This window comes from Dreissena polymorpha, chromosome 6 (assembly GCF_020536995.1).
Source record: "Dreissena polymorpha isolate Duluth1 chromosome 6, UMN_Dpol_1.0, whole genome shotgun sequence".
NCBI lineage: Eukaryota > Metazoa > Mollusca > Bivalvia > Myida > Dreissenidae > Dreissena > Dreissena polymorpha.
Genome location: NC_068360.1, coordinates 12,560,901 through 12,579,255, shown reverse-complemented (window position 1 = coordinate 12,579,255; position 18,355 = coordinate 12,560,901). Strand labels below are relative to the sequence as shown.

Here is an 18,355-nt window from a genome sequence, read left to right as displayed (position 1 = left end):
AGAGTATAATATAACAAGAACATATCGGCCTACTCCTGACCATTGGAGAAAAGTTATATTATCTTTGTGTTCCCCGTTGATTCTGCAACCTGATAATGTAGCTCGCAGAGATTTTGAATACGAATTGGAAATCGCTATAGTATTAAACCGATGAACAATCATTAGCAGACGTGTTTTGGTTTTGAAACCAGGTTGGTCTGTATTATATTATTTCAGAATGAATATTATATCCACCGTCCCGGTTAAAATAATACACGTAATCATAAAATTGTATTCCATGTTACCGGAATATTGTTTAATCAATTACTAACAAGCCTTCCAACATGACGTTTGCCTTCATTTGTTTGTAAACTTTTACCTATCGATTTCGCCGACAGCGCTGTTTTTCTAGATACAAAACATGTTTATCCTATACAATGTGAAACTAACCCGTAAAATATGTTACCCGATATGAATGACATTATATCGAACGCATTGGTTAATTACTAAATGATATACATGGGATGGAGTGTAAATATTAAATAAGAATAAGCGCTTCAGGGAAAAGTTACAAACGTTAGTAAAAATATCATATAATCCATGACACGAATATGTTGCAAGTGTCAAGACATATTTCTCCAAATATGTAAATCTGTTGTTGAACCATACATTTCCATATTTGATACAGATAACACTTTTACATACAATAACGAGTTATACACATGTTTTACCTTTGATAGCAGCACACAAATAATTTTAACCAAGGAGATGAAACCATATAAAAGAGTCAGGTTGGCTTTTTTCAAAACAAATTGCATTTATTGAACGGTAGTAAGATAGCAATAGGATATTTCTAAATATCTGAAAAGGACAGATGTATTTAATTGACTATATTATGGATGTGTTCTTCCATGAGTAATATTGGATCATTAAAAGGCTGAGTCAAAACATCGTATCCACTTATCGCTGCTGTTAATTCTGAGAAAAATTGATTGCACTCCTATCGAAAACGACCATCTTGAGAACGCTTATTGTGGTATTTGCGACGGTTTGATCAGTCACCATGCAATACCCAATAACATTTAGTGGCGCTTCTTTCCCATCGCCCTGAAACTCATTAGGGACAGAGGACGATGAAACATTTGATTCATTTTGTACTGATACGTAGACGAGTTCGGATTGGTTTGAGTGGAAGTAAAGGTTGACCTTGTTCGAAAGTGAAGAAGTATGTGTTTAACTGGATAACGTTTGCGTATGTCAACAGCTCGATACTTCCTATAATATTATTAGTATGTACACATTCAATTTTGATAGTACTGTTTAGTTTACTGTTGATGTCATTATGTTGCATTTAAATAACCTAAGAAAAGAAACATAAATGCAAGTACATTATATTACGATGCTTTTTTGTATTTACTTAAATATGTTTCAATATCAATTGGAAAATTGATAGTCGTACAAAAAGATATTTTAACTCTTTACAAATAAAATGCAACCACACTCTAAATGTTAATTATATTTATTTATTTATTTATAATCATTAAAATGCTCTAGTGTACTCTCGTGAGGTATTGGGACATGCACAACGTTACGGCGCACTGATTTAAGAATGATTAACTAATACATACCCTCAATAACATTTTCTGTCACTATTTCGCTTATTTACTTACTCGGTACACTAACGAAAGGCATACCAGCAAGGTAATTTAAAGGACTTAGTCGACACAGACAAGTTAATTTGGGTTTGTTACAGATCCCAAAAATTTGAGTATGCTAACACATGTGCATAAATCAAATAGAAATAAAACGGTTAAATTTTGCTCGATCAACGTATTTAAAAGATAAGAAATAAGAATAGCATTCATTCATTCGGGCCTACTAGCGGGCTTTTTTTCAACAATTCTTTGGTTATTAACTTTAGTGATAGGAAGTGCAAACATGACAATACTTATAGAGATGTTATTAAGATATAAATATAGTACCATTATAGTACATATAGCTACTGTCTTTGTTTGGAAAAAAACAATTTGTTCATGAGGACTGGACAACAAATTTAAGTACGCGAGTATTGGACTCCAAAACGCAGTTTTCTGGTTGCAGTTTTAAACATCTATTCTGGTAATGAATCAACTTTTTGAGGACCGCGTGCACTAATGGATGTTTTGTTATTTACGTTAATGGGGTGTTGTTCCGGATTTATGCATCGAGATTATTTCAATCCTATTGCCGTTAATTGTAGTAATATGAAGTGGAATGTGATGTTTAACTACTCGTTTTTAGGTATATCCACGAACTCGTGCGTTTACTAACGTTTATTTCAAATTGAAAAGGATTCATATAATATGTTGTAATAGTTTTATTGAATATACAAACTAATAGAAACGATTTAATGTCAAATTTCTCATTATTTTAGACACATGTTTCTGTTTTAACGGTCACATAGAAGTTTCTTAACATTTAACTAATGTTAAACATTAAGCTGGTGATGCGTGTTTTTCCTCAATGTATAAACGGCTGTATTAAAGCTTATAAACTGCATATTCCTGGCCATTTTCTAATTTTGTTAATGATTTAAGGTAGTTATAGCAAAAATATAAATTTAGTTGTTTTAAATCAAACGCGTAACATGCAACTAAAGTTAAAACATTGTCGCTGATTTTTTTTTTCACCGATAAGTAAGTTACCTATCAAATTATTGACAAATTCCTATATTGGGAAAAATAACAAAACTGGCGCAGCAAGCCCATATTGCCTCTTTTTTCAAGAAAAACTCACAAAACAAGCACATATACAAACGTGTATCAATATACACAATAAAAAGCAAATTTGATAAGATAAGGCAGCCAATCGTTTTATTCAGGATCAGTACCAAGTACATAATTTAGAAAATAATGGGCTTAAATACAAAAATTAGTTTGTTCAGGTAATGTTTTTAATGTAAAAAACTTCGAAATTAATGCAATGTACAGACTACGTAACATGCACATGGAGAGTGAGTCAGTGATGTACAAGTATTTCACGGTAACATATTGTTATATATACGGTATATTTTATATTTTTTACAACATTGTAAAGAACACATGCGTTTACAGTTCCAATTAGAGAAAAGAATTTGTATACTAAATGTCTAACGTAGAATCTTTTATGGAGAAATGTACATCTTATAGTAATGTAACATTGGAAATGCATATTAAATGGTATACGACTTCTAAATCGCGACTATCTTAATAAAAACAGTATCTTTCAATTCTTGGTATATTACTAGAACGACCAGTATGAATTCTTAATGCGTTTGCACGAATCCTGAAGCGTGTAACAAATTTCCTCACGTTAACAGGCAATATATCAAGATTGCTTTTAGAGATAAAGGTAGTTTATAATGAACGTAATCCGTTAAAACAGAAGAATGTTGTAATAAACCTTACCATTCTTAAATAAAGTTGCTTTTTACTCGTTCCTTAAAAACACAACATAAAGAATTACATATATTTTAAGGATTTTAATATATCTCACCTCCTACAAAAATGACCTTATCCGATTGGCTTAGAGCGGTCACGTGCCCATGGTGTATTTTCCATACACCCCGAGTAATTTCCATACACTCCGAGTAATTTCCATACTTCTATCAACGTAAAAAATGGCGTCTGTTCGATAAACTGCTAGATAAGTATTGTTATTAATATATAATATATTCTATATTATGTATACTATATACTATATTGTATATAATATTTAACATTATATTTATAATATATATAATATATAATATATATAAAATATATATATATGATACATTCTATATGATATATTATACATGATACATGATATATCATATATTATATATTATACATGAGATATGATATATGATAGATGATATATCATATATTATATACTAAATGTTATATATTATATATTATATTAGATATTATATTTTATAATATATGATATATTATATTAGATATTATATATAATATATGATATATTATATTATATATTATATTATAATACACATTATATATATTATATACTATATATTATATTATATATTTAGTGTTTTTCCCAGGAGGGCAAAGGGGCATGGCGCATTACTTTCAAAAAGGGCATTTTAGCGCGCAGTTTAGGCAAAAAAGGGCTAAAACGTTCCGTGAATACCTGAATTAGGGAGAAACATGTAATCGCATCAGAGGCAGTTGTGGAAAAAAACAAGCACATTTAATGGTAATAGATGTATTCAACTTACTATGATTTATATTAATATATTTACCTTGCAATGTACATTAAAGTTCCATGCTGTTTCAATAAACTGTACAGCACGACAAACATAATAAAGCAATATATGCATATGAATCTGATTATACACAGATCCACTAACATATAAATGAAACCATGTTTGTCTCATCCCATTTTCTAACAATAATCTTGACGGATGTTTAAAATAACATTGCGAGTAAATTGATCGCTAACAATATGCAAACACTCGTTTCCGTGACATACATCAACCGAGTAGATTACAAATAAATAATGTTGTTGCTATCTAAAACATTTTTATGCATCGTTGATTATCACAGACATTTCATCAATTCCTTCTTAATGTATAATCTCCATCGTTAATTCGATCGTTTACGACGTTATTTGCCATTTTTGCCGAGTCACAATTTAATTCTGTATAGTCCGCCATGTTGATAAAATGTCAAATGATGTAATCGACAGGTGCGCATAGCAACGTTAAATCGTATACGCGATTCGCATTTTGTTAAATTAGTATAAGTCTCAGTAATTATTTCAATAATTAGATCTAATTATCTTAAAGACGAAAACGATAAAGAATAAATTTGTTTGTGATTTTAAATGTAATTATGCGTAAAAATATATGTTTTGATATAACTGAATAATGCATGCAATGCACAATTGCCACTAGTTCTGGCTTCCATAACTTTAAATGTCGCTTTTTATGATTTTTGACTGGCGCGACTTTATAGTTATGGACCAACCCCATTAGGAAAGTCAACCAGAAATTCCCGAAAAGTTGACAGTTAACAAAGACCGGTCCAAAACAGCTTTAAAATGCAGTTGTTGGCCCAAATCAACCACTTGATTGGAAAGATTGACATTTTTCACATTTAAGGTTCATGTAGAGGCTTCATTTTGAAAAATGTGGGACCCCTAGCATTGAACTCAAATTTCACTAAAGGAAGAGTGCCACATGGAAAATGTATACATATATGCTTTAAAGGATGTTTTTCCTTCAAACTGCTACCAATTTTGTACATCAACGTATCATAACATCCACAAAATCAATCAAAATACAAAGCGATTTTAACACTAAAATATACATTATTTTCAAAAATCTGAATCATGTTTATTCCACGTATTTCGGCGGAAAATTATATAACTAGTGAATACTATCGACATTGACGAGGGCAAGTTACGCTTAAATAGTAAAAAAAGTTTACATATCTAGAAATATCAAAACTCGAACACATGTCATTTCATCACCATGGGGGCAGCCATTTTTAAATTAATAAAATAGAAAGAAACATGTTAAAAACTCACTCATCGCCTAAATGACATTCCAAGCGGTTGACGATGACAAATGAATTGGATTGTAATCTTTCCGTTGATGTTTGCAAACTGCACGATCAGACCTCATAAACACTCAAAAGAATAACTATGTAAGAAGCATTTCACCAATGTTTACAATCGTTGTCGAATCACACGACATATATTATTGCGCATAAAATTGTACGCTTACAGACTGATAGAAAGATCGATACGTAACTCTGTTCAATTCATCACGGTATACTATTCTATCGATAATATATAATAATACATCGCTTTAACAATCTTAAAGTAGAAATAATTCTTTTAAATGGAGTTTTTAATAACGAAAGTGAAAACAACGGAAGATGGATGGATATTCTGTGAGATGCACTTCGGCTCCAGAAAAACAATACAAATAAACTAAAAAAGACGTGTGGGTGACAATTTTCAGCTGGAAAATGTTTGTAATAAGGTAAGTGATGATATCTCTACGTGGTCATTTCTATTATTTAGTGCGATCTCTTGCTGATTAATGTTAACAGTTGTTTTCCTAGTTGCCACCCAACTGTCAAACTAAGTATGTGTTTTCTAAGGTATGTGTATACACATACCCGGTTTTCTCACCACTGCACGTGGTTTCGACCGATTTGTTTTGCACGTTTTTCTACGGATCACAGCGATGGCCACGCTTTCAAAATGGGTAGAATGAATCGAAATATAAAATCAATCGTTTTGCCAATTTCTTTGTATTCCTTTACAATTTTATATGTCGTCTGCAATCTATTTCGATTTGAGATGGTTTAAAATTTGCAATTTGGTTGAGAGGTAAATAACAAAATTGTTAAGCCTTTGAAATAGAATTGTGACTCTTATTATCCACCATACCTGGATTTTTAAAAAGTAGTTACGTTTAAGTTATTTTTAGAACTTTGTTTAGGATATTTATCCAAAAAAGGCAGTTGAATAAAAACTCATTTGTTGTTTTATGACAATAATTTTCTGTGAAATGTTGCTAACTTGACCTTGTATATGTATATAGCTTTGTATTTATTCAACTTAAGGTAGTGCATATCCTTCCTAACTTTAGATTGAGATTTTGTAAATTAGTGTAAAAATGTATTGGTTTTAAACCAAAATATTAATAAAGCACACAAATATTGACTGTCAAAAATGTGTTTATGTTATTCTATCCGTCTTTAGCTTTAAAATGATATATAGTTTGACCATATTGTACCACATTCAATGAAGAAAAACCAAAGCGAAGTTTTAATGAATTTTATCCCCCCCCCCCCATGAACCTTAACTGATATATTCTTTCACAAAAAACTATCTTAAACATTTAAAAAGGAATCTATTCTGCTCATACATATCGAGAAAAACAGCGATGTGACAGACTTTCTTGAAATGCGAATCTCCCGAGATTTCACGGTCATATGACGTTATTTCTATTTTTAGTAACAAACCATGTGCTCAAGTGTTTTCAAATTCAGAATGACATTTCCCGGTATTTTAATTATTCTGGCTTATTTTGTAAACAAATTGTAGTGTCAATACAAAGTCAAAGTAAATATTATATAAAACTACCTGATTCACAATGAAATCAGTCTTATAATCCACCAGACGTAAGTTGTTAATCACAAATAATAGATTTCAGAAAACGAAAGTAATGTTTACAATTTCAGCATAAAATGTCAAGGTTTATCCGAAAGTATCCAAATGAAAACTCGTCACGTGACAAAGCGACAATGGCGTCAAAATTGTGAATTTCAGACTGATGAGAGTTATTTTCGTCTAATGTAAGATGCATTTGAAACATCTGAACCTTAAAACATTCCTCGATGCAGTAATTTATATTCATTCACTAATATATGTAGAAATGTATCCAAGAAAATGAGCTTTCTTTGATTTATAGCGTGACATAAATATGTTACGACTCTGGTTGACTTTCGATACGGGGTTAGCTTCAGCGTACAGGTCTGTCAATACTATATAAACTGTACGCTGAAGTTTCTTTAGCTAAATTGCCACCAGAATAACATCGAGTTTTTCATCAAAAGTCTCCGAAGTAATGATTTTGTCGTGGAGTAATACACATTGCCGACCGAAAAGTGCGCTTGGTATAACATAGCCTTCGGCATTATCGATTGATACTGACACGAGGTTATTCACGCATGACTAATTCACAGCTTTGGAGCAGTCAGTAAGACCTACCAATAAATCGAGCACTGTAATAGATTAAATATGCTCAATTTATATAGTCGATTAGACGTTGACGTCTCTCTAGTAAATCAAGCACAGTCGGAGCTTCAATCAAGGAAGCTGATTTTGCGGACCAAGTTAGATCGTAAGGCAATAAAGATGTTATCGATAAGGGCGCGTGGCGAAATTTGCCTTTGAAAAAAAGGGCGCGTGGCGAAATTTGCCATTGAAAAGGGCAGAGTGGCGATCCGGGAGGGCGGCGTGGCTTTTCGCCACGCTAAAATGGCCTGGGAAAAACACTATATATTATATTATATTATATTATATATATTATATTATATATATTATATTATATATTATATTATATATTATATTATATATTATATTATATATTATATATTATATTATATTATATTATATTATTATATATATTATATTATTATATATATTATATTATTATATATATTATTATATATATTATATATTACATTTAATACATTATATATTACATATTATATTATAAATTATATATTATATACTTTAAAGGTAGTCGGTGAGATATAATCGTTACACTGTTAGTAACTGATGGTGTATGGTATATACACCCTCAGTAATGTCATACCATACTCGAGCTTCGCTCTCGTATGGTATGAAATTACTGAGGGTGTATATCCCATTCACCATCAGTTACTAACAGTGTAACTTATAATACCCCTGAAAATATAAAATCATCTAAAAGTTTCTTTACACAGGACAGTCAGTTAGAGTGACCTAATTGACAATCTTCTAAAGCACAAAGATACCTGACACCAACAATATATCAGTCTCTTATACCTGGATAATTATAAAGGATATCGACCCAAATCGCCGTATACAACTAAAGATAAAGTTACCTTTCTTACATTTAATATAGATTTACACAATATCGACAAACTTTGCAAAACCCCAAAACATCTGACGCACAGTCACGCGTTTTGACTGAAAGGATATTGTAACAGTTATATAACAAAATATACATTTGTATAAAGCTTTTACAGATTTACCCATTATGAACTAATTATTTGCAATAAAATTCCCAATATGTTTAAAAACACAGCCGATATCATTAATAGATCAACACTTTGCGTAGGTTCATGTTTATACAACCATCGCTCACCCTCACGTAGAAAACCACGGAAAACAATAATTAATAGTTTTAAAACTCCCGACTTCTAAACTCCGAGTGTTGCAATAAATTGCCAAATTATTAAGGTGTGTTTATTAATTTAGTTTTTATTTTATTATAATTTATTATTTTTTTTGGGGGGGAGGGGGGGCTTAATGCCTAAAATCATCATATCGTCTGCGAAAAGCCAAACCAAAAAAAAACACAATAACATACAGCTCAATACCAGCATTTGCATTATTATTTAAAATATTTCTAAATCCTCTAAAATAGAAACACTTTCAATCCTCCAATTATCTTAATCCAAAAGAATATTCGAAGAATCCGGACAGACTATACTTTCAATACTTTAATACGTATATCAGATTTGAATAGTGTTTATCAAAGCATTTTAAAGGTCAATAAACGCAACATGTGCCATTTTGAAAAGTGGAATAATTATTCCACCCGCCCAATTTTGCTTAATAACAAACGAAACTGATATCGCATTTAATATTCTACAAATATATGGCGAGAGAATATTACTACATTCAAGTAAATACTCATTAAATAAACTGTATACATCATATACCTTATTACGTTTAAATCTTGTAATTGATTTCTCAACTTCATCGACCGATATTTGAAAATCAAATTCATTATATCCGGCATCTGCATTAAAATCATGGTCCGTACAGAACGTTTGCACAGTTTCGTTGGAGAACTGACAAAAAGCATGTTTGAAGTATGACATTTATAAAAAAATCCTCCAAAGATATAGAGATTCGTTGGCATGATCTTTTTTAATTTTTGTTAAAACATTTCCAGAGATTGAAAGGTTAACTCATTTTCAATTTGTCGATATCTTTTAGTTTGTTTGACTCAAACATTTTCATGTTTGTGATATTAAATTTTTTATAACGACTTTTACAAGCACAAAATTATTCTCGAGAGACATACGTCATACGCTGATTTAAAATGCGCAAAGATTCATCGTTGTCTAATCTGGCTGGTTAACACTCGGTATCAAACACGCGACTGTATGTCTGATGCAAACACTAATGGATTCTATTAGACTACAATTTAAGAGCACGCTTGAAGTTTTATACTGTTTACAACAATATCAGCCGTCAAATATAACTAACATACAAGGTATAATTTCTAGGAAAACCTTGTTTTTAGCTCGGCGTTTTCGGAGAAAACCCAGGTATTGTCATAGCCTGCTCGTCGTGTCGTCCGCCGTTTGACGTCCGCCGTCCGCGTGCTAAAACCTTAACATTGGCTCTAAAAACAAAGTGCTTCCACCTACAACTTTGAAACTTAATATGTAGATGTACCTTGATGAGTTCTACACGCCACACCCATTTTGGGGTCACTAGGTCAAAGGTCACTGTGACCTTTTTTATTCATTCAAAACTGCACCCGTAGCCGAGCGTGGCACCCGTTATGCGGTGCTCTTGTTATAGAAATTCTATCCGTGACTGCAATCAATTTTGAAAGGTTTGCTTTCTACTCTTTGAATGGTATAATGTGAGGTCGATATCGTACTGTAAGGTATTAAAGCGAATTTACCGTCTACCATTTGTTCTTAACGTATATCGGAAATGAAACGCGCATCCCCCTCTTCCTCCTCCTCATCATCATCACCACCACCAACATCCTCCTCCTCCTCCTCATCATCATCATCATCATCATCATCACCACCATCATTATCATCATCATCATCATCATTATCGTCGTCGTCGTCCTCCCTCGTCGTCGTCCTCGTCGTCATCATAATCATCATCACCATCGTCAGCATCATCATTAACATCATTATCATCGTCATTATTATCAACAACCTCATCACTACCATCACCATCATCCTAATTGCGTTGTAAATGAAAATGTTTATCGCACGCTTGGGAATAAATAATTGAGCCTATAATTCCTTTAAAGATTCACAAACCACAATTTGATTGACCTAATCTTGGAGCGGAATAATGTGACTAGATGTGAATGTCTAGCCGATGCTGTGCATACGTTTTCCAATTAGGAGAACACATGTCCGAGATTTCGTGCAGGAACAAATCAATATTGAAATAATGAGGAATGTAAATAATTCCTCGAAAATCTCGTCGACTCTATTAGATGACCACATATAAAGTGTCATCAAATTCGCATCTTATCTTCGTGAGAATTTTCAGAACATTTGAAAATGCAACGCATTATTATTGAAAATGCAATAACTCCCTAAACAATAATTTGAGCGACCCGACAACCCTACATGGACGCTGCATATCCAAATTTAATTGAATTCGGGTTATAAGTTTTGCAGATGTTTCGTAGAAAATAATTATTATTTATGTGGTCAACAATCCCTGGAAACTCACTGGGGCGAAATCCATGACAATATGCGCATGTCAACAACGTAGGTATACTGCATACAGTGTTTCATGAAAGTCTGATCGTGTGATCGTGTGATGTGAAGCAGATAAAAAGGATGTATAATTTTAATTACAAAATGTCGTATTTATAATCAAAAGGCAATCTGTGAAAAAGGATTGGAAAGGAACACCTTAAAATATACTCAAACATATGCAACATTGTTACTGCACAATATTCGGAAGTGTCCGAGAGCGTACGCTGAAATTACTCATCATTCGAAGGACATACATTTCGTGAAAAAAATAAGCTGAGAGAAACAATTTGACAGTAAACCATTAAAAAAATGCATGGTAACTTCGGATCTAAATTTCCTGAGATTTTGCGAGGAAAATCCATTCAAAATTAAATATTAATAATCAAAGAACAATAAATCCCTGTTTTTTTGGACCGGAGGTTCTTAAAAACAATGTCTGGGATCTCATATGGGAACGAAACCGGAAGGAAAGATGGAAGGTCGGACGGAAGTGCGAACGGACGGAAGGACGGGCAAATAGCTATTAGAAGGACACATGAGTATTGGGATGATTTGTTTCAGACTCATGTTTTCAACACAGTTCCATCAAAGTCGGACAGACGGTTAAACGGACGATTTCATTCTCCATCCTTTATGGGAGTAAACAATGTCAAAAAATGTCAAACTTGAAGCTGGGATACCAAGTCATCCTCTTAAAATATCATGAAAAAAAGATTAAGAATTAAATGTGTTTCACACATTATTCACACTCAATTTTTGCAGTTAAGATATTCACGCTTTATAATTTTAATGAGTGCGCTGGGTTTGAAATTGCGTTTTTGTTTCTAACTTTATGTTGAACTGTTATTAAAATGGTTTGCAAATTCTTTATTTTTCTATTATTATTTAACGATCCATTTTCAGCATGAGAGATATGAACGACCATCGTTCATCATGACAAAGCACTTCCAGGTCTATAATTTTCTTGATATCTTGGAGAAATTCACCTGATACGAGCGAACTACATGTACTTATATTTAGTACAAGTGTGATCGTAACCTACTTGTATCTGTGAGCATGTGGCATGTAGGTGATGTATAACCACTATCTGACATAAAAACTCCATGAATTATAACCAGGAATTGATGATACAGCTGGCTTTTCGTGTTATATTACTTTTTTCCCATTTCAACTACAATCTAGGCGCCCATATATCAAGCAAGAAGCATCTGGTTCAAGTGACATATATCCCATCATAATGAACGCCAGCAACACTAGCAACGCCGGCGGGGATCTCTCAGCGGCGTCTCACATCTTGACGGTCTACAAGTTGCTGTACGAATATGTGCTACCACTTATTGTATTTGTCGGTCTAATCGGAAATCTGACGTCAATATACCTGTTACAACTTGACAAGCAGATGCGCAAAGTATCCTCCAGTGTTTTTCTAACGTCCGTGCTGGTGTCGGACACTGGGATGCTTATGAGCCTATTACTGGTCTGGATTGAGTCGCTGGGATACCCCGTAAATCACCTTCCCGCCGTGTGCCGCATCAACGTCTATCTCACATACGTCTTTGGATTCCTCTCTATATGGTAAGATCTTCAACCCCAACTGGCAACTATACTGAAATAATTCATGTATTATATTTATTTTTTTCGCCGAATGTATACTTTTTGTAGTTGCATAAGTATTTGTTTTATCAAAGGCACTAATTTGGTACAAATCGAAGCGTGTGATTATAATTACACCATTAGTTTTTTTTTTCATGTTAAACATAATGTTTTATTTTATGCGTCAAACTAGAAAAAGAGATTTATCACGAGTGATAAAAAAGAATAACAAGAATAAGATATGACAAGAATAACAATAATCAAGAAGCATGTGGAACATCATAGCGAGAGCGCTTCAAACCCTCTATTACACATATAAATTGCGAAACACGTTTCTACTGTATGTTGAGTAAAACTTTATAATACATACCTAACTATATATAGTAACACATTTGTACAGTTGTTCATGCCATTATCACCATTGCGGGGTCATTATAAATATTCGGCCCTAAGGCCGATATTTATATTCGGCCCTCAGAATGTGTGCGCGTGACGTTCAACTGGAAAAAAATGGCGTCCACATCCAGTCTTAGCCATAAAAAAAGTAAAACATCTAGGTTATTGTTCTACTCACCGAAGTTGTGTAATAACCATGTTTATTTTCGTAAAGTTTAATTTGCTTCCATGACGACTTAAATTCTTAACACATTTCTTCATCGCAATCCATCTCTTCCATTCTAAAGCACTGGATGTAAGCAGGCAATTCTTTGTGGATAGACATTCTTTGATCGACTGACAAAGGAACGACTTATTCATCAAAGAAATTACCCTATTAATTCAACATCGAATTCATTCGAACAGTTAAAGAACAATTCACTTACACTTTTCTTAAATTTAATCCATCAATTATTCAACAAAACATCGCTTTATTCGACATTTTAACGAAATCGAAAATGCAGTCTCACCAGTTTCATTCCAGTTTTATATCCCAACACTGTTATTCACATTCATAATATAATAATAATCCATCGTAAACACACACACTAATCGTTCAATGCTTAACAAATATTTAACTGTTAAATAAAAACACTCCAAGTCCGATTTGTTGTTGTCCTTAAATCCAAAGCGTCTAGCTAGTTTCGTCCATAGGGATCCGGCACACAAAAAAAACGTATATGATATATAATATATAGACAAGGGGTTGAACATGCCAAATAGGCAGAATGTCACACAATTAACAAAAGTTCAAATTACAAAGTCATTATCGTTTAAAATTTATAAACCTATATATAAAATTGTAGCTAAATATCATCTGCAAACATAAACAAAATTGTCTCATTTCAACCGTTTAAGAAAAACAAAGCGAAAAATGGGACGAAATCGACAGTTTTCGCAAGGTAAGACAAAAACCCGCATTCCGATCTAACCATAACCCTTCGTGTAAATGCGTGCTTACAAACAATACTATCTCAATTTATCGGTTTATATTGATGAAACAGAGTTAAATAAACAACTTACCCATAAAAACTAATTCCAATACAATCAGAATGAGTTAGTATTTTTCATTCAGTTACATCCATTCCGTGAAAGTAATCAGCGGTCGCCATTTGTCAAAGCGTCGTTGTTGTTGTTGATTGTGCCTGGCTCTGTCAGTGTAACTCATTGCTAAGCCGGGTTCAAGAGCATGAATGGCGACTTTCGTTTTCAAGTAAATAAAAAAGGGTTAAACAGTTGTTGCAAAGAAAATATAAACTTTTTGAATTAGTTTTGAGGAGTAAGTTGTTTATTTAACTCTTTTTCATCAATTTTAAGCGATATATTGTGATAGTATTGTTTGTAAGCACGTATTTACACGGATGGTTATGGTTAGATTGGAGTGCGGGTTTTTATCCTACCTAGCAGAAACTGTCGATTTCGTCCGATTTGTCAGTTTGCTATTCTTAAACGGTTGAAATGAGGCCAATTTTTGTATGGCCAACGTTTGCAGATGAAATTTAGCTACAATTGTATATACAGGTGTATAAATTTTAAACGATAATGACTTTGTAATTTGCACTTTTGTTGAATTTGTGACATTCTGCCTATTTGGCATGTTCAACGCTTTGCCTATGGTTTCGTCATTTAAATTACGTCACATGAGATACGTCATAAATTGCGTAATCAATTCAAAGAAAATATAAGTACGGAAAGCTGGTTCTTCATAAATTTTAGTGAAGGACCAAAATAGTATGATTTTATGACTCAAAACCTTGGCCCATCTATAATTTAGTATAAAAGTAAGATATATATTATAGACGTTAATACACGGCTGAGCCGGGCAGGGCAGTGATAATCGGCCCCAGGTCGCAAACGGCCCTCGGGCCGTTATGCTCCCTGCGGGCCGATTATCACTGCCCGGCCCGGCTCAGCCGTGTATTATCCTCTATTTAAGACTAAGTATCAAACCAATATTTTCAATTTTACGTGTTCTGCCTTCGAGCCGAGCTCCAAATCTGCTCTGATATAAGCATCAAAAGTATCTTTCGTATATTCATAATACATGGAATATATTTGACTTATATTCGGTAATTCTGTCATGGTGAAACCAACAGACATATTGTGTTCCAAACTCTTGCATGACAACCAACGTAGATAGCGTATTAATTCTAGCTGATTCTCCGTGCTTAACGACTGCGTGTGCCGTATGAACATCAATCTTCATTGCCGTGGTTTCACTGCTTTGATAGCATAAAAACAACGATTATTTTAGATGAGCGAAAATCTTGTAACGTGTTTACAAAGGAGAACTTTCTAAGCTCGTCTTATGCGAGATTCAAGTAGATTGTTCGATATCTATCCAATATGCATAAATAAAACATAAAATAAGATAACATGTTATACAAAAATATGTAACGAAGTATTTTTGTAAAGATGTTTAGATTTACCGAACCAATAAAGACGTTTATCTTTTATGCGTCTATTTCTAATAATAATGGACACTGTATATACTTCGGTCAACGATTGTGTATTGAAAATATGTTAATGAAATAAGTTCTTGAAATTAATTTCAGGTATGTGGTTTGCATCAGTGTTGAGACGTTCATAACCATATGTCATCCAACCAGGATCAAACAGATGTGCACGTTGTTCCGAGCACGTGCGGTGGCGGTAATGCTGCTCGCCTTTGCCCTGGTGCTGTATGTGGTGGCACCATTCATTACCGAGGTAAACTGTATTCATATAAACAGTGCAACTCATATCTCTGACTTTTCCGTTTCCATTTTCCATATATAAATATTATTACATATCAAATCATTAAAAAGTATTGAAACAAACGACGAAACACAACGAATACATGTTGTTTATGATAAGTTGCAAATTGTTTAGTTTTTCAATGTCTTCAATTTTCAGGTACAAAGCGTTCCCCATTCGAACACTACAAAAAACTGTCTGCCTATTGCGCAATACGCCCACTTACTCCAGCTTCTGTTCTACGTTGACCTGGTTCTGACCTTACTCCTGCCGTTTGTCCTCCTCATCATCTTGCTCACCTTCATGACGGTTGCCATTGTTCGCTCGATCCAAAGAAAACAACAACGAAATAATAGAAAAACCAATGAGGAGTATCATACATCTAGAATAAGGAAACTTCCACAGGTTCGGGTGGCGAAAATGCTCTTCATTCTATCGGTCAGTGTCGTGTTCCTAAATATACCCAGTCACGGGTTTAAACTGAAGTCTTTGATTTCTGGTAATGCCATTCTGTCGGAGACGGAAAGCTTGATTCACCTGTTATTGCTTTTCTTAAGTTACACCTCATTTTCAGTTAAGTTTTTTATTTGCGTCGCTTGCAGTAAGAACTTCAGGAAATTAATAGATCAACATTGTGTTTTTGGAAAAACAACGCGTTATCAAACCGTTGCACAGCAAACAATGGAGACCGCAACGTAAACAAATATGTTGTTGTATGCATTTGTTTTATTACATTAAAAATATTGGATGTGAACTATATAAGTACTATTCTTGTCATTTAAAACAAATATTTAACCGTGTCACACCCAATATACCTAGATGGTATAAAATGACAACTCGTATCAGACCTTGTATATCTAGATGGTATAAAATGAAAACTCCTGTCAGACGCTATATATCAAGCTTCTATAAAATGACAACTTCTGTCAGACGCTATATATCTAGATGGTATAACATGACAACTCGTGTAAGACGCTTTATATCTATATAGATGGTATAAAATGACAACTCGTGTCGGACGCTATATATCTACATGGTATAAAATGACAACTCGTGTAAGACGCTTTATATCTAGATGGTATAAAATGACAACTCGTGTCAGACGCGATATATCTAGATGGTATAAAATGACAACTCGTGTCAGACGCTATATATCTAGATGGTATAAAATGACAACTCGTGTCAGACGCTATATATCTAGATGGTATAAAATGACAACTCGTGTAAGACGCTATATATCTAGATGGTATAAAATGACAACTTGTGTCAGACGCTATATATCTAGATGGTATAAAATGACAACTCGTGTCAGACGCTATATATCAAGCTTGTATAAAATGACAACTCGTGTCAGACGCTATATATCTAGATGGTATAAAATGACAACTCGTGTAAGACGTTATATATCTAGATGGTATAAAATGACAACTCGTGTCAGACGCTATATATATCTAGATGGTATAAAATGACAACTCGTGTCAGACGCTATATATATCAAGCTTGTATAAAATGACAACTCGTGTCAGACGCTATATATCAAGCTTGTATAAAAATGACAACTCGTGCCAGACGCTATATATCAAGATTGTATAAAATGACAACTCTCGTGTATGAAGAGGCAATTCGTGTAAACCTTATATGTGTTGCAGCTTTTGGCTATATTTACAGCGATTTATTTTCTATAATAGGAGGATTTTTTTTACCATGAAATGACAACGCGTTATTTCTCTTTTCTAGATGATATAATGATTTTTTTTGTTTTACAGAAACGTCGTTTGATTTGAAAATATGTGTTAAAAGATCGGTCAATGGCAATTCATGCTAGGCAAGCTTTGACAAAGTTACTTACTATCAGTTATTTGGCACAGTTCATAACCTCGTTTAACTCTGACATTGCATGGCCACATGTGTCACTTTACATGTGTTTATCTTTAGAATGTCATATGATTTTACCTACATTTATATTAAAGAGCTATAATGTGGAGTGATTCTGACGTGATGTTGAGCCATGAAAAAATACGCATGTCTTTTTAAACATTTGTTTTCAATGCTTTACGTGTCTTACAATGATGAGATATTTAACTGGTCAGCCATTTTACCAATCGACCATATGCGCATGTTACAAGAATAATACTATATCAATATTATGTTAACCATAAGCTATCCCATTCATTATTGTAGTCAGTGTTACGTTCACATTCGTGTTACAGTCTGTGAAACGTGAAATTCCCTAATGATCGATTGATAATTAATATTTTACATGATATGTTATTTTTATTAACGAATTATGTATACAATAGCAGCAATATTATGTTATATTTTTATAA

General features: G+C 33.2%; 1 protein-coding gene and 1 long non-coding RNA gene across 2 annotated transcripts; one reads left to right on the top strand and one right to left on the bottom strand.

Annotated features, from left to right (window-relative positions):
• Positions 1 to 1,145: 1,145 nt before the first annotated feature.
• Positions 1,146 to 18,355, top strand: LOC127836548 (probable G-protein coupled receptor B0563.6). The gene is made up of 4 exons (XM_052363202.1): positions 1,146 to 1,268; positions 12,447 to 12,839; positions 15,848 to 16,001; positions 16,188 to 18,355. Exons 2-4 carry the CDS (start codon positions 12,502 to 12,504, stop codon positions 16,725 to 16,727), a joined length of 1,032 nt encoding a protein of 343 aa, XP_052219162.1. The 5' UTR covers positions 1,146 to 1,268; positions 12,447 to 12,501; the 3' UTR covers positions 16,728 to 18,355.
• LOC127836549 (uncharacterized) lies at positions 12,741 to 14,415 on the bottom strand. Its single transcript, XR_008028821.1, has 3 exons — positions 14,316 to 14,415; positions 13,228 to 13,357; positions 12,741 to 12,870 (listed from the first exon to the last, which is right to left on the bottom strand). It is a non-coding gene; the product is annotated as an uncharacterized LOC127836549 (long non-coding RNA).